At 41.1% G+C, this 20,995-nt stretch overlaps 1 protein-coding gene across 2 annotated transcripts in view; it reads left to right on the top strand.

Moving 5' to 3' along the window:
- The window catches only part of QRICH1 (glutamine rich 1), a 54,842-nt gene that overhangs the window by 28,644 nt on the left and 5,203 nt on the right, over positions 1-20,995 (top strand). For both annotated transcript variants that reach the window (XM_060022459.1, XM_060022460.1), the window contains exons 3-6: positions 8,003-9,043; positions 15,234-15,411; positions 16,025-16,179; positions 17,512-17,626. In XM_060022459.1, the coding sequence (XP_059878442.1) occupies positions 8,003-9,043; positions 15,234-15,411; positions 16,025-16,179; positions 17,512-17,626 (1,489 nt within the window). The remainder of the gene's footprint in view (positions 1-8,002; positions 9,044-15,233; positions 15,412-16,024; positions 16,180-17,511; positions 17,627-20,995) is intronic.

Raw genomic sequence — 20,995 nt, 5'->3', positions numbered from 1 at the left:
GCACTGTTTTTTTCCCCTCAAGACTGCTTTGGCTATTTGGGGTCTTTTGTGTCTCCATAGAAATTTTAAGATTTTTTGTTCTAGTTTTGTAAAAAATGCCACTGGTTAATTTGATAGGGATTGCATTGAATCTGCAGATTGCTTTGGATAGTATAGTCATTTTCACAATATTGATTCTTCCAGTCAAAGAACATGGTATATCTCTCCATCTGTTTGTGTCATCTTTGATTTCTTTTTTTTTTAATTAATTAATTAATTAATTAATTTTTGGTTGCATTGGGTCTTCGTTGCTGACTGCAGGCTTTCTCTCTAGTTGCAGCAAGTGGGGGCTACTCTTGGTTGTGGTGCGCTAGCTTCTTACTGCGGTGGCTCTTCTTTGTTGCAGAGCATGGGCTCTAGGCACACGGGCTTCGGTAGTTGTGGCTCGCAGGCTCTAGAGCGCTGGCTCAGTAGTTGTAGTGCATGGGCTTAGTTGCTCTGTGGCATGTGGTATCTTCCCGGACCAGGGCTTGAGCCCACATCCCCTGCATTGGCAGGCAGATTCTTAACCACTGCACCACCAGGGAAGCCTCATCGTTGATTTCTTTCATCAGTGTCTTATAGTTTTCTGAGTATAGGTCTTTTACCTCCTTAGGTGGTTTTTTCCCTAGATATTTTATTCTTTTTGTTGCAGTGGTGAATGGGATTGTTTCCTTAATTTCTCTTTCTGATCTTTCATTGTTAGTGTATAGGAATGCAAGAGATTTTTGTGTATTAATTTTGTATCCTGCAGCTTTACCAAATTCATTGATTAGCTATAGTAGCTTTCTGGTGGCATCTTTAGGATTCTCTATGTATAGTATCATGTCATCTGCAAACAGTGACAGTTTTACTTCTTTTCCAATTTGTTTTCCTTTTATTTCTTTTTCTTCTCTGAGTGCCGTGGCTAGGACTTGCAAAACTGTGTTGAATAATAGTGGTGAGAGTGGACATCCTTGTCTTGTTCCTGATCTTAGAGGAAATGCTTTCAGCTTTTCACCATTGAGAATGATGTTTGCTGTGGCTTTGTCGTATATGGCCTTTATTATGTTGAGGTAGGTTCCCTCTGTGCCCACTTTCTGGAGAGTTTTTGTCATAAATGGGTGTTGAATTTTGTCAAAAGCTTTTTCTGCATCTCTTGACATGATCTTATGGGTTTTATTCTTTACTTTGTTAATATGGTATATTACATTGATTGATCTGCATATATTGAAGAATCCTTGCATCCCTGGCATAAATCTCACTTGATCATGGTGTATAATCCTTTTAATGTGTTGTTGGATTCTGTTTGCTAGTATTTTGTTGAGGATTTTTGCATCTATATTCATCAGTGATATTGGTCTCTAATTTTCTTTTTATGTAGTATCTTTGTCTGGTTTTTGTATCAGGGATGGTGGTGGCCTCATAGAATGAGTTTGGGAGTGTTCCTTCCTCTGCAATTTTTTGGAAGAGTTTGAGAAGGATGAGTGTTAGCTCTTCTCTAAATGTTTGATAGAATTCACTGGTGAAGCCATCTGGTCCTGGACTTTTGTTTGTTGGAAGATTTTTAATCACAGTTTCAATTTCATTACTTGTGACTGGTCATATTTTCTATTTCTTCCTGATGCATTCTTGGAAGATTATACCTTTCTAAGGATTTGTCAGTTTCTTCCAGGTTGTCCATTTTATTGACATAGAGTTGCTTATAGTAGTCTCTTATGATGCTTTGTATTTCTGCCTTGTCCGTTGTAACTTCTTTTTCATTTCTAATTTTCTTGATTTGAGTCCTCTCTCTCTTTTGCTTGATGAGTCTGGCTAAAGGTTTATCAATTTTCTTTATCTTCTCAAAGAACCAGCTTTTGGTTTTATTGATCTTTGCTATTGTTTTCTTTGTTTCTATTTCATTTATTTCTGCTCTGATCTTTATGATTTCTTTCCTTCAACTAACTTTGGGTTTTGTTTGTTCTTCTTTCTCTCGTTCCTTTAGGTGAAAGTTTAGATTGTTTATTTGAGATTTTTCTTGTTTGTTGAGGCAGGCTTGTATTGCTATAAACTTCCCTCTTAGAACTGCTTTTGCTGCATCCCATAGGTTTTGGATCGTCATGTTTTCATTGTCATTTGTCTCTAGGTATTTTTTGATTTCCTCTTTGATTTCTTCAGTAATCTCTTGGTTATTTAGTAATGTATTCTTTAGCCTCCATGTGTTTGGGTTTTTTACATTTTTTCCCCTGTAATGAATTTCTAATCTCATAGCATTGTGGTCAGAAAAGATGCTTGATATGATTTCAGTTTTCTTAAATTTACCAAGGCTTGATTTTTGATGCAAGATGTGATCTATCCTGGAGAATGTTCCATGTGCCCTTGAGAAGGAAAGTGTAATTTGCGGTTTTTGGATGGAATGTCCTGTAAATATCAATTAAATCTATCTGGTCTATTGTGTTATTTAAACCTTATGTTTCCTTATTAATTTTCTGTCTGGATGATCTGTCCATTGGTGTAAGTGAGGTGTTAAAGTCCCCCACTATTATTGTGTTACTGTCGATTTCCTCTTTTATAGCTGTTAGCAGTTGTTTTATGTATTGTGGTGCTACTGTGTTGGGTGCATATATATTTATAATTGTTATGTCTTCTTCTTGGAATGATCCCTTGATCATTATGTAGTGTCCTTCCTTGTCTCTTGTAACATTCTTTATTTTAAAGTGTATTTCATCTGATATGAGTATTGCTACTCCAGCTTTCTTTTGATTTCCATTTTCATGGAATATCTTTTTCCATCCCCTCACTTTCAGTTTGTATGTGTCCCTAGGTCTGAAGTGGGTCTTTTGTAGACAGCATATATATGGGTCTTGTTTTTGCATCCATTCAGCGACCCTGTGTCTTTTGGTTGGAGCATTTAATCCATTCACATTTAAGGAAATTATCAATATGTATGTTCCTATTACCATTTTCGTAATTGTTTTGGGTTTGTTTTTGTAGGTGCTTTTATTTTCTTGTGTTTCCCGCTTAGAGAAGTTCCTTTAGCATTTGCTGTAGAGCTGGTTTGATGGTGCTGAATTCTCTTAGCTTTTGCTTGTCTGTAAAGCTTTTGATTTCTCCATCAAATCTGAATGAGATCCTTGCCAGGTCGAGTTATCTTGGTTGTAGGTTCTTCTCTTTCATCACTTTAAATATGTCATGCCACTCCCTTCTGGCTTGTAGAGTTTCTGCTGAGAAATCAGCTGTTAACCTTATGGAAGTTCCCTTGTATGTTATTTGTTGTTTTTGCCTTGCTGCTTTCAATAATTTTTCTTTGTCTTTAATTTTTACCAGTTTGATGGTAAAAACCTTGGCGTGTTTCTCTTTGGGTGTATCCTACCTGAGACTCTCTGCACTTCCTAGACTTGGGTAGATATTTCCTTTCCTGTGTTAGGGAAGTTTTCGACTATAATCTCTTCAGATATTTTCTCAGCTCCTTTCTCTCTCTTCTCCTTCTGGGACCCCTATAATGTGAATGTTATTGTGTTTAATGTTGTCCCAAAGGTCTCTTAGGTTGTCTTCATTTCTTTTCATTCTTTTTTCTTTATTCTGTTCTGTCGCAGTGAATTCCACCATTCTGTCTTCCACATCACTTATCTGTTGTTCTGCCTCAGTTATTTTGCTATTGATTCCTTTTAGTGTATTTTTCATTTCAGTTATTGTATTGTTCATCTCTGTTTGTTCTTAATTCTTCTAGGTCTTTGTTGAACATTTCTTGCATCTTCTCGATCTTTGCCTCCATTCTTTTTCCAAGGTCCTGGGTCATGTTCACTATCATTATTCTGAATTCTTTCTCTGGAAGGTTTCCTATCTCCACTTCATTTAGTTGTTTTTCTGGGGTTTTATCTTGTTCCTTCATCTGGTACAAAGTCCTCTGCCTTTTCATTTTGTCTATCTTTCTGTGAATGTGGTTTTCCTTCCACAGGCTGCAGAATTGTAGTTCTTCTTGCTTCTGCTCTATGTGGTGATTTTTAATGAATTAATATTTTTCTAAGTTTCCTAGTTTAATTTTCTTATACAGTAAGAATTGTTATCTATGCTCGTGTAAAGAAAAGCTTTTTGGGGTTGGTCCTCAATCATTTTTTGAAAGGGTGCTGAGACCAAAGAGCTTGAAAACTGCTTTTTTGTAGTAATTGGCTTCACCATTTCCTCTAGTCCTTGGTATAAAGCACTGATTCTCCATCTTGAGCATGCATCAGTCACCTGGAAGACTTGTTAAGATACAGATTGCTGGGCCCATTCCTAGAGTTTCTGGTTTAATAGTTCTGAGCTGGGACCTGAAAGTTTGTATTTCTGATAATTGCCAGTGTGATGATGATGTTGGCCTGGAAACTACATTTTGAGACTCACTGGTGTAAAGAAATATTGCTTATGAGGAAGAAAACCTACTTTTTGAACATCTACTATGTGTCAGTAAACATTATTTTAATGCTCATGACAACTCTGTAAGGAGGTAGGCATTCTCCCCCTTTTTATTGTACCTCAGGAAACTGAAACTTAGAGGACTCACAGCCAGGAAAGTACATCATCACTTCAAGTCTGTTCACTTAAAGTCTGTTCATAAGGCCTGTGCTCTTTTTTTTTAATATTTATTTATTTGTTTATTTGGCTGCACCAGGTCTTAGTTGTGGCACATGGGATCTTCATTGCACCATGTGGGATCTTCATTGCAGCACACGGAATCTTTTAGTTGTGAGATGCAGGCTCTTTAGTTGTGGCATGCTAACTGTTTGTTGTGGCATGTGGTATCTAGTTCTCTGACCAGGGAATGAGCCCAGACCCCCTGCATTGGGAGCGTGGAGTCTTAGCCACTGGACCACCAGGGAAGTCCCAAGGCCTATGCTCTTTACACAGCCTCTTCCTTGCTTTTTTTTTTTTTTTTTAAATCAGTAGTGGCTTTAATGAGATGTAATTCTCATATCAAATAATTCAGTCATTTCCATGTAAAGCGTGCAACTTAGTAGTTTTTAGTCTATTCACAGAGTTGTGCTGCCATTACCACATCAATTTTAGAACATTTCTCATCACCTCCAGAAAGAAACCCTGTAGCCATTAGCAGTTACTTCATATTTTCCCCAGTCCCTGTGTCCTGGATAACCACTAATCTACTTTCTATTTCTATAGATTTGCCTGTTTTGGACATTCATATTAATGGAATCATACAATATGTAGTCTTTTGTGACTGACTTCATTTAGCATAATGTTTTCAGGGTTCATCTGTGTTGTAGCATTTTATCAAAACTTTATGTTTTTCTTACTAAACAACATGCTGTTGTATGGAAGTACTACATTTTATTTATCCATCAGTTGATAGATATTTGGGTTGTTTCCACTTTTTGGTTATTTTAAATAATGCTGTTATTAACATTCATGTCCAAGTTCTTTTTTAAAATATTTATCTATTAATTTCTTTATTTGGCCACGTTGGGTCTTAGTTGTGCATATGGTATCTTTCGTTGTGGCGTGCAGGCTATCCATTGTGGCACCTGGGCTCAGTAGTTGCGGCACGTGGGATCTTGAGCTCATGGGCTCGGTTGCCTTGCCACATGTGGGGTCTTAGTTCCCTGACCAGGGATCGAACCCACGTCCCCTGCATTGGAAGGCAGATTCTTAACCACTGGACTATCAGGGAAGTCCCTCATGTCCAAGTTTTTACATGAGTATAGTTTCTGTTTCTCTTGAGTATATAACTAGGAGTGAAACTGCTAGGTCATATGGTGTGGTTTTCATATCTTTGTCATATGCTATGTTTAACCTTTTGATGATCTGCCAGACTTTTGTTTGTTTGTTTTTTAAAGTATGTTATAAATTTATTTATTTTTATTTTTGGCTGAATTGGGTCTTTGTTGCTGCATGTGGGCGTTCTCTAGTTGTGGCTTGCGGGCTCAGTAGTTGTGGCATATGGGCTTAGTTGCTCCACAGCATGTGGGATCTTCCTGGACCAGGGCTCAAACTTGTGTCCCCTGCATTGGCAGGCAGATTCTTAACCACTGCGCCACCAGGGTAGTCCCTGCCAGACTTTTTTCCAAAGCAGCTACACCATTTTACATTCCCACCAGCAGTGTATGAGAATTCCAGTTTTTTCACATCCTTGCCAACATTTGTTATCTTATTTATTTATTTATTTATTTATTTTTGGTTGTGTTGGGTCTTCCTTGCTGTGCGTGGGCTTTCTCTAGTTGCAGCGAGTGGGGGCTAACTCTGTTGCAGTGCGCAGGTTTCTCATTGGGGTGGCTTCTCGTTGCAAAGCATAGCTCAGGCTGTAGTTGTGTGGGCTTTTGTCGTTGTGGCTCACAGGCTGTAGAGCGCAGGCTCAGCAGTTGTGGCACATGGGCTGAGTTGCTCCGCGGCATGTGGGATCTTCCCGGATCAGGGCTTGAATCCTCATCCTCTGCATTGGCAGGCGGATTGTTAACCACTGTGCCACCAGGGAAGTCCCTGTTATCTTTTATTATTTAAAAAAAAACTTTTTTTTTAATTGTATTTTTTGGCCGTGCCACACGTCATGTGGGGTCTGGGTTCTCCGACCAGGGATGGAACCCATGCATTGGAAGCGTGGAGTCTTAACCACTGGACTTCCAGGGAAGTCCCTATTATCTTTTTTTTTTTATTATAGTCAACCTCCTGGGTTTAAATGGTATCTCATTTTGCTTTTGATTTGCATTTCCCTGACGGCTAACAATGTTAAGTAACTTTTCATGTGCTTACCGGCCATTTGCTTATCTTCTTGGGAGAAGTGTCTGTTCAGATCCTCTCCCATTTTTTGTGTATGTTGTGAGGATGAGGTCCAACTTCATTCTTTTTACATAGATAGCCAGTTGTCCCAGCACCATCTTTGGTTATCTTTTGTGATGTATATAATCACTGATCTACCTTCTTATTTTATACCTTCCTCCTTCCTACATGAGCTCAGAGTAATTTTTTTTTTAATTTATTTATGTAGGCTGCACTGGGTCTTAGTTGCTGCACGTGGCATCTTCGTTGTGGCATGTGGACTTTTAGTTGCGATATGTGGGCTTCTTAGTTGTGGCATGCAAACTCAGTTGCAACATGCATATGAGATCTAGTTCCCCAAACAGGGATTGAACCCAGGCCTCCTGTATTGGGAGCGTGGATTCTTACCCACTGGACCACCAGGGAAGTCCGAGTTCAGAGTAATTTAGGTATGTGTGTCTGATGGAAAAACCTTTTCTTTTTTAAAATTACATACTATACGTAGCATCTTTTCGTGCTGTTTTGTATGCTGAAGTAACTTCAATAAGACATGAGCTGCATTATTATCAGAAATGCATGGGTCAGGATATAATAACCTTAGATTAAATGATCAGGAATCTGTGGCTTCTCTATTAAAACAATGCTGTCTTAAATAAGCACTCTAAAGAATCATTCAACAGTGCCCATATTTTAGCAGCAAAGTTGGAGGTATCTCCAAAAGAGATTTCAAACATTTTGTCTCTACTGTGTTTTTGTTGTTGTTGTTGTTGTTGTTTTTCTCTACTGTGTTTTTTTACTATTTGTCTGTGGTGGGGGTAGTTTTGATCCTGAGTTGGGAATTGAATGCCTTCTGACCTTTTAGAACAAGATTCCCACACTTTTTATTACTAACCACATGGATAAACTATTTTTTGATCATACGCCTAAGTATATATTTATAAATTGTATACTTGTACTACTATGTCAGTATGCAAAAACAAAAGGGGTTACTTTTAAAAAGGAAGTCAAGAAATGAGCAAAAGTTTTGATATTTCCCACTTGATAGTCTTGCTTGCTCTCAGGTGGATATGTGTTGCTCTGAATGCAACACATTCAGAGTGTGATGCTGGAGAATTTTGCCTATGGTTTTGGAGATTATGGCCTCCTCAGAAGCCTTGGGTATGGCGGCCCCTCCTCTTCACATTACCCAGGGTTCCCGTCTGAGATCTCTTCTTCCCTTCGGGGCTGGATTCTCGATGTTGCCCTATTCACTCACTGGTGAATCTTGTCGCTGCAGGTACAGGTGCAGGTACAGCAGTCTCCGCAGCAGGTCTCGGCTCAGCAGCTCTCCCCGCAGCTCACCGTTCACCAACCTGCTGAGCAGCCCATCCATGTCCAGGTGCAGATCCAAGGCCAAGCAGCACAGCCGACAGCCCCCTCCATCCAGACCCCATCTCTGCAGAGCCCCAGCCCTTCGCAGCTGCAGGCGGCCCAGATCCAGGTGCAGCACATGCAGGCGGCCCAGCAGATCCAGGCTGCAGAGATCCCAGAGGAGCACATCCCACATCAACAGATCCAGGCTCAGCTGGTGGCTGGCCAGTCTCTTGCTGGGGGTCAGCAGATCCAAATCCAGACTGTGGGTGCCCTTTCCCCACCACCGTCCCAGCAGGGCTCACCTCGGGAAGGGGAGCGGCGGGTTGGCACGGCCAGTGTCCTCCAGCCAGTGAAGAAGCGCAAAGTGGACATGCCCATCACTGTGTCCTACGCCATCTCAGGGCAGCCGGTGGCCACCGTGCTGGCCATTCCACAGGGCCAGCAGCAGAGTTATGTGTCTTTGAGGCCCGACTTACTAACAGTAGACAGTGCCCACCTGTACAGTGCCACTGGGACCATTACTAGCCCTACAGGAGAAACTTGGACCATACCTGTTTACTCTGCCCAGCCCCGGGGGGACCCTCAGCAGCAGAGCATTACTCACATTGCCATTCCCCAGGAAGCCTACAACGCAGTTCACGTCAGTGGCTCACCCACAGCCCTGGCAGCTGTAAAGCTGGAGGATGACAAGGAGAAGATGGTGGGCACCACGTCTGTAGTGAAAAACTCCCATGAAGAGGTAGTGCAGACCCTTGCAAACTCTCTCTTTCCAGCACAGTTCATGAATGGCAACATCCACATTCCAGTGGCTGTGCAGGCCGTGGCAGGCACATACCAGAATACAGCTCAGACTGTCCATATATGGGACCCTCAGCAGCAGCCACAACAACAAACCCCCCAGGAACAGACGCCACCGCCACCACAGCAGCAGCAGCAGCAGCAGCAACTCCAGGTTACTTGTTCAGTAAGTGAGACTTATCTGTAGGGCAGCCTGCTCCCTCAGGGCCCAGTGCAACACAGAACTTGCCTGGTAACCTCTTTCGCCTCTGGCTTGTTTACAGGAATGACGTTGGTCTTGCAGTAATACAGTATTTAGTATTTTAATTAGAGTTGGGGAGAGGGGACAGGAATGGCAAGTGAAGCTGTGGAACGGCAGGAATTCTAGCCTGGTACCTGAAGGTAAATGAAATGACCAGTAACTGCTTTGGGGATAGATGCCTGGAGTGCTTTTTTGTGATCTCTTTAGGAAGGGTAAACTTCTAGGTAGAGACTAATGGGTCACCCCAAGTGTTATCTCTGTCCCAGAAGCTGCTTTCTGCATCACAGATGAACAGATCTAGTGGAACCCCTGTAGTTTAGCACACAGGCTCTAAACTCTTCACAGTTGAGAGGGTGTTAAATTGTTCCTCCTTTAGTTGTCATCTAAAGATGGACTACACTGGACACAGTATAAGTGAATTATGAGATCTAAAATACCTTCTGGTGGGCCTGTTAAAAGTGATCATCTTTGGGGAATTCCCTGGTGATCCAGCGGTTAGGACTCCACACTGCCACTGCAGGGGGCATGGATTTGATCCCTGGTTGGGGAATTAAGATTCCCTCAAGGCATGTAACATGGCCCCCCAAAAAAAAAAAAAGTGATCATCTTGGGAGTCTTGAATAAGCCCCCTTATGCAGTGGGACTTTCCAACCGTGTTTTTACGTTCCTTAAAAAATAGTTAAGACAAGCCATGGTTAATTGAGTTTTCTGTCATGGCAGCTATGTTGAGCTAAGTTGTTTTGTTTTTTTTAATAAATTTATTTTATTTTTGGCTGTGTTGGGTCTTCATTGCTGCACACGGGCTTTCTCTAGTTGTGGCGAGCAGGGGCTACTCTTCATTGCGGTGTGTATGCCTCTCATTGTGGTGGCTTCTCCTGTTGCAGAGCACGGACTCTAGGTGCGCAGGCCTCAGCAGTTGTGGCTCGTGGGCTCTAGAGCGCAGACTCAGTAGTTGTGGTACACGGCTCAGCTGCTCCATGGCATGTGGCATCCTCCCGGACGAGGCCTCGAACCCGTGTCCCCTACTTTGGCAGGCGGACTCCCAGCCACTGCGCCACCAGGGAAGCCCTGAGCTAAATTTTTTAACTTCTTATTTTGAAATGATTTTAGATTTATAGAAAAGTTGCAAAAATAAAACTGTTAAAATTTTTTTTAAAAGAGGCACTTTTTTAAAATTTATTTTTGGCTACGTTGGGTCTTCATTGCTGCGCATGGGCTTTCTCTAGTTGCAGTGAGCGGGGGCTACTCATTGTGTTGGCTTCTCTTGTTGTGAAGCACTGGCTCTAGGCGCACGGGCTTCAGTAGTTGTGTCACGTAGGCTCAGTAGTTGTGGCTCGTGGGCTCCAGAGCACAGCCCCAGTAGTTGTGGCGCACAGGCTTAGTTCCTCTGCGGCATGTAGGAATCTTCCCGGACCAGGGATCGAACCCGTGTCCCCTGCATTGGCAGGTGGATTCTCAACCACTGTGCCACCAGGAAAGCCCAGAACTGTTGAAATTTTAACTTTAAAATTACTTGGCTCTTTTATCTTTTCTAATTGTTAATCTTCTTAAGGCTATCACAGATCCACCTTTTAAGACTGTTAGTAAAGTTTCTGGTCCCTTGTCTAGCAGACATTTAGAGTGGATGTAGGGCCTCTGGTCTCATGGGACTGGTGAAGGTAGTGTGCCTCAGCACAGGAGCTCTGGGAATGCATGTGAGGGAGCTGGCACAAACAAAGCACTGTTAGACCAGGGACCACACTCAGAAACTCAAGACGTAAATGATTGGGTAAGCAAAAGCTGACCGAGTGGTTTCATAGAGGCAACAGTATGTTAATCTTAAGTGACTTTGTTAAGGACCTATTAAATATCCAGCTGTCAGGCCTAGAAGTAGAACAAGACAGTGTCATTGCTTCGGGTAGCTTATAGTGTAGTGGAAGTGAGAACATATGATTTGTTTCTGTAAAGTATAAAGCAGCATAATTAAGTGTGACAACGTGTGCTACACACACAAAGTCAAGCTGGGAATTCAGAAATCAATCTAGGTTAAATGTCAGCAGAGGTATCTTTGTGGAAAAAATGGCATTTGATCTCTAGTTTATAGCTTAGATTGACAGAAGGATGGAGCAGGATGAATAAGAGCCAGGGGTGGACACAAGTGATATGGCCTAGGTTAACATGAGAGGAGGAGAACCATGGGAGAGGATTTAGTACAGGGGGCAAAGGGGCTATCTTCCCGAAGTGAAGAGCTGATACGATCTGTGGTAGGAAAATTTTCCAGAATCCTAAGAGTCGTGGTAATAAGAAGAATCAATTACTGGTGTGTAGAATTGATTGCATGTAGGAGAGACCGGACAGGAGACTTGTAATGGTGCTCTGTGCTGACCTTTTGCTGACAGGGATGGAGCATATCAGGCCTCTCCTCTGCTCTCCTGGGCCTGATGTTCCAATTTGCAATTCAGGACTCTTGTTGCTCATTGGGCTCTGCTTGTAATTTGCACATCTGGGCCCTTCAGCAGGAAAATCTTTTCTAGAGTTCATTTTAGTAAGTTCATTTTAGCATTCTTCATGTTCTTCAGAGGCTGTGTCTCCTTTGGCAAAGTCTTAAAGCGACGTATGTCAAGGGTTATTACCAGAAAAAGAAAAATTGGGAAGAATACCCATCATGCAGGAAAGATGAGTTTGTCCATTTACACCACAAATATCCCTCTGCTCTCCTTATCAGGCTCTGTTCTAGGTGCTGGGAAACAGAGGTGAATAAGAGTCTGCCCTTGGAGCCCTCGTAGCCCATGGGAAGATAATTGTGCTGTGATGTGAGTTGAACCCTAAGGAGCGCTGATGTGTTCCTTCACCTGGCATACCCTTTTTGAAAGCTCTTTTATATCCTATCTTTAAAACCAGATTTGTGGCTAAACCTCCCTCCCTTGACCTCACACCCACCTCCATCTGTTCCCCTATTTCTCCACTTTACTTTATTCCCAGAGTTCTCAAAAGGATTATCTGCACAGGCTGACTCTACTTGCTAACCAGTTTTCCCTTCAACTCATGACGGGGTCTGCTCTTGTTAAGGTCATCAGTGACCTACCTCCCCGTGGCCAGATCCAACAGACGTGTCTGTTTTTATCTCACTTATAGCAACACACAGCACAACAGACCATGCCTGCCTTCTTGAAACTCTCCTTTGGACTTCCATGTTATTATGCACTCCTGGTCTTCCTCCTACCCCACTGGTTATTTTTCCTTCTCAGGAGACTTTGCTGAAGCCTCCTTCTCTTCTGTCTGAGCCATACATGTTGTTTCTCAAAGCTCTGTACTAACCCTCTTTTCTCCCTAAGGGATTTCTCTCCATTGTCATGATTTTCAGAATCCTCTAGATGTCTGCTGCAGAAGGTGATAATCACTGACACTATCTGCCAGGCACTGTCCTTAGTGTTGCATATATTAACTCATTTAATTCTCACACCAACCTTAAGAAGTGTGTACTACTATCTCCATTTTACAAATGAAGAAACTGAGGCACAGAGAGATTAAACAACAAGGCCAAAGCCACCTTTTAGTAAGTGGGAGAGTTGGCATTCAGCCTTGGACAGCCTCTAGAGCCCATGTCTTATACCATGTACTGCATTAACACACAGATCTTTATCCCTAGACTGTACCTTTCCCCTTAGGACCTTTCCCATACATTCAGCAGCCTACTTATTTATTTACTTGCATTTGTTAAACATATCTGAGCACTTCATTAGCATCCCCTCTACTACTATCAAAAACTATCCCATCTCAAAAAGTGATACCATCATCCACCCATTTGTTTAAGCCAGAAACCCAGGAGTCATCCTTGAGATCCTTGAGTCTGCTTTACTGTACTCCTCACAGTCAATTCATCAACAAGCCACATTGATTCTACCACCAAACTTCTCAGAATCTCTTAAATCATTTCACTGCCACCATCCTGGTCTTGGCCACCAGCACCTACTTCCACTTTTGCTCTTTAATCCATTTTCTACAGCTCAAGAATAATTTCCTTAAAATGTAAGATTATGTCACTTCCCAACTTAAAACTCTTTTAAGGTCTCCATTACAAATAGGAAAAACTCTACACCAAGTGTAGAAGGCCTTACTTGAATCAGTAGTTTTCAACCTGGATGAGACTTCTACTTCCCCTACCTACTGATAGACATTTGAACATGTGTAGAAGAATTTTCGTTGTCGGGATGATAAGGAGTGTTACATGTAGTGGGTAGAGGCACACAGTGAAGGGACCCTGGCTAATAAGACAGAGAAGCACTGCCCTAAATCCTCTGGCCCCCACCTACTTACCCAGTCAGACTCCTACTAGATTTCTAGCTTGGGTAGATGGTGTTGCCATTGAACAAGGTAAGAGAGGGAACTCTGAGGAGAATACTTCTGGATGGGCAAAGTGATGAATTCTCTCCGTAGATGTTAATGTGAGGTGGCTTTCAGATGTTCAGCTGGAGATGTACAGTACCCACTGGGTATATTAAGGGACCGTCTAGCTTAGAGTCGCAGAGTTAGCAATCATTTCCACAAACATGGAGATCTAAACTGGGAAGGTGGTTGAGACTCACCAAGGAGAATGGTAGTTGAACTGAGAAGTGTGTCTAGAGGGGAGCTCCAGGGTTGACAGACATTTAAGGGCCTAGCACTGGTATTTCTTTATTTCCTTGTTTGATCATGTATCTTATATCAAAGCTAGTAGGGTAGTTTTTATTTTTATTTATTGACAAGCAAATTTATGTCATGAATAAATTATTTTGCCTTCAATTTGAATGATTTGGCTTTCTTCAGCCCTTTAGTAGGCCCTGGCTTGGAAAATTGCTCAAGGGAATTTGTTCCCAATGTAGATAGATGTGTGAGACCCAAGAACCTGTGCTTTGTATCTGTGTTGGTGTCTGTCCTGCCTGATGGGGATTGTGATTGAAGGTCATGGACATTCTCTGCCCCTTTGGCTGCATGGTTTGGCTGTCAGACCGTTGAGGATGGGACTACTCTTCCTTTGGAGGCAGGAAGGTAAAACAGTGCCTCCTGTCTCTAGAAAATGTCCTTATGAGCCAAAGCAGTATTATTGAGAGGAACATGAAGGATGATTTTCAACCATGACTGGACATTAGAATCACCTGGAGAGCTTTTAAAAATACTGCTGGCAGGCTTCCACCTTCGACCAGTTAAATCAGAATCTCTGTGGATAAGGCCCAGGCATGGGTGTTTTTTAAAATCAGCCAGATGATTTTAAGGTGCAACCAAGTTTAACAGTCTGGACACTTGGTACTCAAAGTATAGTCTGCAGACCAGCTCCCTTATTTGGGAGCTTGTTAGAAATGCAGAATCTCAGGTCCCACCTGCGATCTTTCTAATTAGAATCTGCATTTTAATAAAATCCCCAAGGGGTTTATTTGCGCATTGTAGTTTGATGAGCAGTGCTTTGTGCCAGTAAGTTCTGAGCAGTGACTAAACGTTAGAATTGCCTTTTTACGTGGGAAGGTTTTAAAAAGACTGATACCTCTTTAAAAAGAGATTCTGGGGTGGAGCTCAGGTATTGGTGTTTTTAAATCAGAGATTCAGGGCTTCCCTGGTGGCACAGTGGTTGAGAGTCCGCCTGCCAATGCAGGGGACACGAGTTCGTGTCCCAGTCCGGGAAGATCCCACATGCCGCGGAGCGGCTGGGCCCGTGAGCCATGGCCGCTCAGCCTGTGCATCCGGAGCCTGTGCTCCACAACGGGAGAGGCCACAACAGTGAGAGGACTGCATACCACAAAAAAAAAAAAATCAGAGATTCAAAAGTACAGCCAAGACTAAGGAGCTTTGCACTAGTCTTTGCTGTCTCTGGAGTAAAGAATAGAACTCCAGAGGTTCTTGGAAGTACGACAGCAAGGAGAAGAGAGGTTTTTTAATTAAAAGAACTGTAACTTTTTTTTTTGAGATTTTTTTTTTTTTAGAACAGTTTTAGACTTACAGAAAAATTACAGAATTTCCATAAACCCCACACCCAATTTCTGCAGTTATTAACATCTAACATTAGTATGGTACATTTGTGTTTTGTTTTTTACTATAAGTAACATTTTTCCAGCAGTTTTGCCAAAAGGCCTTTTGACACATTTTGATGGTTTCTCTCTCATAGGCTCAAACTGTCCAAGTTGCTGAAGTTGAACCACAGTCACAGCCACAGCCTTCCCCAGAACTTCTGCTTCCAAATTCTCTGAAGCCAGAAGAAGGGCTTGAAGTATGGAAAAACTGGGCACAGACCAAGAACGCTGAGCTAGAGAAGGATGCTCAGAACAGACTGGCGCCCATTGGGAGTAAGTGTTTGGGAGGGAAAGAGGGTTGGACTCTGGCAAAAATGCAATGGTACTTAAGCAGCAGGAGGACAGAATGGCAGGAAAGTGGTGTCCCTTGGCTCTCTGGGCACTAGGGCGCACCATCTGAAATAGTATGCTGAATTCAAGACAAGCAACAAGCAGGCCGGACCTACTATAAATGAGCAGAATTTGTGGGGTTTGCCCAAGATCAGGCATTTTTGTACACATGGATTTCTGGGACAGAGAGACTTCTGGGAGGAGATATGAATTAGTGAGTGCACTCAGGGGCCCTCTTCCTTAGCATTATCCTCACGTACTTCCTCATATTACAGAGGGTGGATTTTGTGTTTTTGCTTTCATGTCTTGGTCCTAATAATAATTGGGGGGATACGTGAGGTAGGAAGGATTTTGGTAAGGAAACCCTTTGTGTAATAGGGCAAACAGGATTATTGTCTTTGTAGGCTAGTTCTGATCGTAGATACAAGTGACCATTTTCATCCCAGCGCCTTCATGGGTGGTGTCTGCTCTGAAACCTCCTTCCAGGGATATGAGCAACCAGTAAAGGGACGGCTGTTGCCAGGACCCTCACTCACCTCTGGGGCTTGTGTTGCAGGGCGTCAGTTGCTGCGATTCCAGGAAGATCTCATCTCTTCTGCTGTGGCCGAGTTGAATTATGGGCTCTGTCTAATGACACGGGAAGCTCGAAATGGAGAAGGTGAACCCTATGACCCAGATGTGCTGTACTATATTTTCCTGTGTATTCAAAAGGTAGGAAACAGAACTTCACAGGAACATGTTTGAGCTGTGTTCCCATTGGGTATTTGCTGGGTAGTCAAATTAGTAAAATGACAGGCAAGTGGTTACAATAAAGACATTCTCTTTTAACTATATAGTGAATTTTTAAATGTATGTTTTTTAAAATTGGAAAAGATCTACATGTTCACTTTAAAAAATAAAACATCATCATAATCCCACTATCTAGAGAAACATCTATTAAAATATTTGATATATTACCTTAGAGTCTTTTTTTATCATGGAACATTTATATAACCCTTTTCATTAAAGTAAACATGTAGTTTGCAGGAAAGCAGTTTATCCATAACAAAGTCTCGTGCTGACATGTAGCTTGTCTTCTCATTGTTTCCTGCATTAATGCAAAATAATTATTTGGAAGTGTCTAGCTAGAATATACAACTGTAGTTAGGTTGTCAGGACATCTAGGATGAAGATTAACAAAGAAATTCATTTTAGGACTGGCAGTTTAGGAGAGCAGAGGTGGATTTCTTAGTGTTTGAATGCTATTGTGGAGAAGCCCACAGTATGATGGAAGAACACTTGCTAACTAGGACTCACCCTGTTGCTTAGGCCTGAGAAAAGCCCATCTCCCACTTTGTTCCTCTTTCTTAACCAGTCACCCAGAACACTGGGTGAAATGCTCTACATGCTTTGTCTCATTCCATGCTCTCTCACTCCTGGAAGGCAGGCACAGTCATCTCCTTTTACAAACAAGGAAACTGAGCCCCCAAAGTTAAAAGACTCCCATGAGTTACTAAACTTATACCACAGCTAGTAAGAGGCTGGCCCTGGAGCCCACATCGTGATTTTTGCTACCACAAGACAATGCCTTGCTTGGGTGAAATAGCATTCACAAAATCTGCCCCATTGACCCAATCTCAAGAGTGTTGTGAGAGTCAGTTCACATGCTGAAGTATACTGTGAAAGTGCCGCACACTGGACAGTTTTTTTTTTTAATTTATTTATTTGGCTGCGTTGGCTCTTTGTCATGGCACGTAGGATTTTTGTTGCGGCGTGTGGACTTCTCTCTAGTTGTGGTGCATGGGCTCAGTAGCCCCGCAGCATGTGGGATCTTAGTTCCCCAATGAGGGATCGAACCCAAGTCTCCTGCATTGGAAGACAGATTCTTAACCACTGGACCACCAGGGAAGTCCCTGCTGGACAGTTTTGACTTGGTGTGTTGGTTTGTTAATGGGGGAGGAATGGGTAGGGAGAGGTGAGGGTACTGGTAGAAAAATGTTTGCTTCCCCACAACAACTTGCCCAAGAGACTACCGACAACTTTTATTGATTATTTTTCTTTTAGTATCTTTTTGAAAATGGACGGGTTGATGACATTTTCTCCGATCTTTATTACGTTCGATTCACGGAGTGGCTGCATGAAGTTCTGAAGGACGTTCAGCCCCGAGTCACTCCACTTGGTAAGAATCTTCCTAGTCCTTGGATGTCTTTAGCACCTGGGTTTTAAAAAGATCACCTGGGGGGAAAAAAAAAGATCAGCTACTTGTGTGGCTAGCTGTGATATAGCCTGTGGGTGAGGAGGCTATAAATCCCAGGCACCTAACATCAGTCTCTGTGCTGCTTGGCCTGATGTGGCTCACCAGACAGAGAATCTGGCTGGTTCCAGTGTGGCAAGGACACAGGGGCATGCAGAGTGTGGGGTAGTTACTCCATTTTTTTTCCCTATTAAAATTTATTGATTCAAATTAGAATCCTTGTAAAAATTAAGAATTATAAACTATTTCATCTGTAGGTTAATTATATTACATATTGAGTTTTTTCCCCCTTATGTTTAAATATACATTCTACATATATAGAACATAATTTTTGCTTTACCCATGGATAACCTGGGCAGCATGTTGTGTTGGAAAGAACATGAGTTTCGCAGTAGAATGTTTGAGGTGTTGTTTTTTTTTTTTAAATAAACTATTTTTGAGAGCAGTTTTAGGTTTACAGGAAAACTGAGCAGGAGATACAGAGAATCCCATATACTCCCTCACACAGCGTTTCCCCTATTATTAGTACCTTGTATTAGTGTAGTGTATTTGTTAAAATTGATGAGCCAATGTTTGGTACATTATTATTAACTAAAGTCTGAAGTTGACATTAGAGTTCACTCCTTGGGTTGTATCTTCTGTGGGTTTTGACAAATGTATAATGACATGTATCTACAATTCAGTATCATACAGAAGTTTCACTGCTTTAAAATCCCCCATGTTCCACTTATTCATCCCTCCCTCCATTCCCCTGACTCTCTAGCAATCTCTGATCTTTTTTACTGTCTCCATAATCTTGCCTTTTCCAGAATGTCATATAGTTAGAATAATTTAGTGTTAATTTCTTTCAATAACTTCATTTAATGCTCCTGCATGTCTTTTCATGGCTTGATAGCTCATTTCTTTTTTTTGCTGAATAATATTCCATTTTATGAATGTGCCACAGTTTGTTTATCCATTCACCTATTAAAGGACATTTTGGTTGTTTCCACGTTTCGGTAATTATGAATAAAGCTGCTGTAAACATTGTGTGCAGGTCTTTGGTGAAAGAATAGACAGATCCGTGGAACAGAATAGAGAGTCCAGAAGTAGAACCACATGAATATAACCAATTTATCTTTGACCAGGGGGCAAAGGCAGTTAAATGGAGAAAGGATAGTCTTTTGTTTTGTTTTCTTTTATTTTTTTTGGCCTCGCCATGTGGCTTGCGGGATCTTAGTTCCCTGACCGCGGATTGAACCTGGGCCATGCAGTGAAAAGCACCAAGTCCTAATCACTGGACCGCCAGGGATTCCCAAGATAGTCTTTTCAACTAACGCTGCTGGAACAACTGGACATGCACATATTTTTTAAAAAAATGAATCATAGACCTAAATGTAAAGGTATAAAAACTCCTAGAAGATAAAATAGGAGAAAATCTAGGTGACCTCAGGTTTGTTGGTAACTTTTTAGATACAACACAAAAAGCACAATCTGTGAAACGAAAAAATTGGTAAGTTGGACTTTATTAAAATTTAAAAAACAAACAAACAAAAACTTACTCTCTGTGAAAGACATTGTTAAGAGAATGAAAAGACAAGCCACAGACTGGGAGGAAATCTTTGCAAAACACATATCTGATAAAGGACTGGGATCCAAAATATATAAAAAACCCTTAACAGTCAACAATAACAAAACAAAGAACCCAATTAAAAAATGGGTCAAGGATCTGAACAGTTGCCTCACCAAAGAAGCTGGCAGGTAAGTATATGAAAAGATATTTAGCATATATCATCAGGAAATGGCAAATTAGAACAGTGATGGGAGTTCCTTGGTGGCCTACTGATTAGGATTTGGAGCTTTCACTGTCGTGCCTCGGGTTCAGTTGCCTGGTCGTGGAACTGAGATTACGCAAGCCACGTGGCACAGCATGCATAAATACATACATACATACATACATACAGTAATGTACCACTATATACCTATTAGAATGGCTGAATTCGCAAGCATTCTCTCATCTTAGGATCCAGCAGTCATGCTTCTTTGTATTTACCCAAATGAGTTGAAAACCTTATGTCCACACGAATATCTGAGTTTTAATCCTGGCTCTGGATTTAATAAAATGTGTGTTTAACTTTTTCTTAATCTTTTTTTAAAATTGAGATATAGTTGACATATAACATTATATTAGTTTCAGGTGTACAACAATGATTTGATACAGTATGTATATATTGCAAAGTGATTTAGTCTAGTTAACATTTGTCGTCATAGTTACATGCTTAACCTTTTAAAAAAAATATTGTTTAAACATTTTTTGAGTGCCTACTATGTGCCAGGCAGTTCCAGGTGTACATAATATAATTCAGTAGTGAACAAAATGAAGCTTACAGTCTAACGGGCGAGACTGTATAAATAATCACATTAATTTATGATAATTAAGTGCTTTGAAGAACAAAGCACAGAGAATGGAAAGTATTACGGGTACATTAGGAGGGAGGCCTCTCTGAGGGGATGTCTTTAGAACAGACACCTGAGTAAGTGAATCACTGTATGTGATCTGCAAAATTTCAAACCAAGTGTGGCTATATAAAGTTTGCTTTTTAAAACATTTTATTATGGAAATTTCAAGCACATACAAAATAAACAGAATAAATTAATGACACTCCCATGTACCCATGGCAAATCTTGTTCCATATATACACTGCCTGTTCCCCGCACCGTGTTATTTTGAAGTAAATCCCAGACACTTTATCCATAAATATTTTAATATGTTATTGACATTCCACAATGCCATTATTATACTTTTTTTAAAAAAGATAAGTCCATAATGTCATCAAATTCTACCCTTTGTTCGAATTTCTAATTGTCCCATAAATATCAGAATTTTATTTGTTTGAGTCAAGTTGCAGATGAGGTCCGCACGTTGAAATTGCTGTAATACCTTTTAATGTTTAGCTTTAATCCTTAATTTCCCCCTTGATTATTTTTCTTGCAATTTATTTATGGAAGAAAATAGCCTTTTAAAAAGTCTAATTTTTGCTATTATATCTCCATGCTGTAATTTAACATATTCTTCTGTCCCCTGTATTTACAGTTAATTGGTAGTTGCATATAAAGACTTGATTAATCAAGTTTTGTTTTTTTTGTGTATTTTCTTTTTGGCAAGGTTACATCATAGATGGGTTACTTACTTCCATCAGGTGCCCATAATGTCTGGATCCATTAATTCATGAGGAGTTGCAAGCAGTGGTATTCTAATGTTATCACTTCATTATTAGCTGAAATACAAAGAGAAACTTTTCCTCATGAACTCTT

Source organism: Delphinus delphis, chromosome 10 (assembly GCF_949987515.2).
Source record: "Delphinus delphis chromosome 10, mDelDel1.2, whole genome shotgun sequence".
NCBI lineage: Eukaryota > Metazoa > Chordata > Mammalia > Artiodactyla > Delphinidae > Delphinus > Delphinus delphis.
The sequence above is the reverse complement of the archived record's forward strand: the minus strand, read 5'-3'. Positions and strand labels throughout refer to the sequence as shown.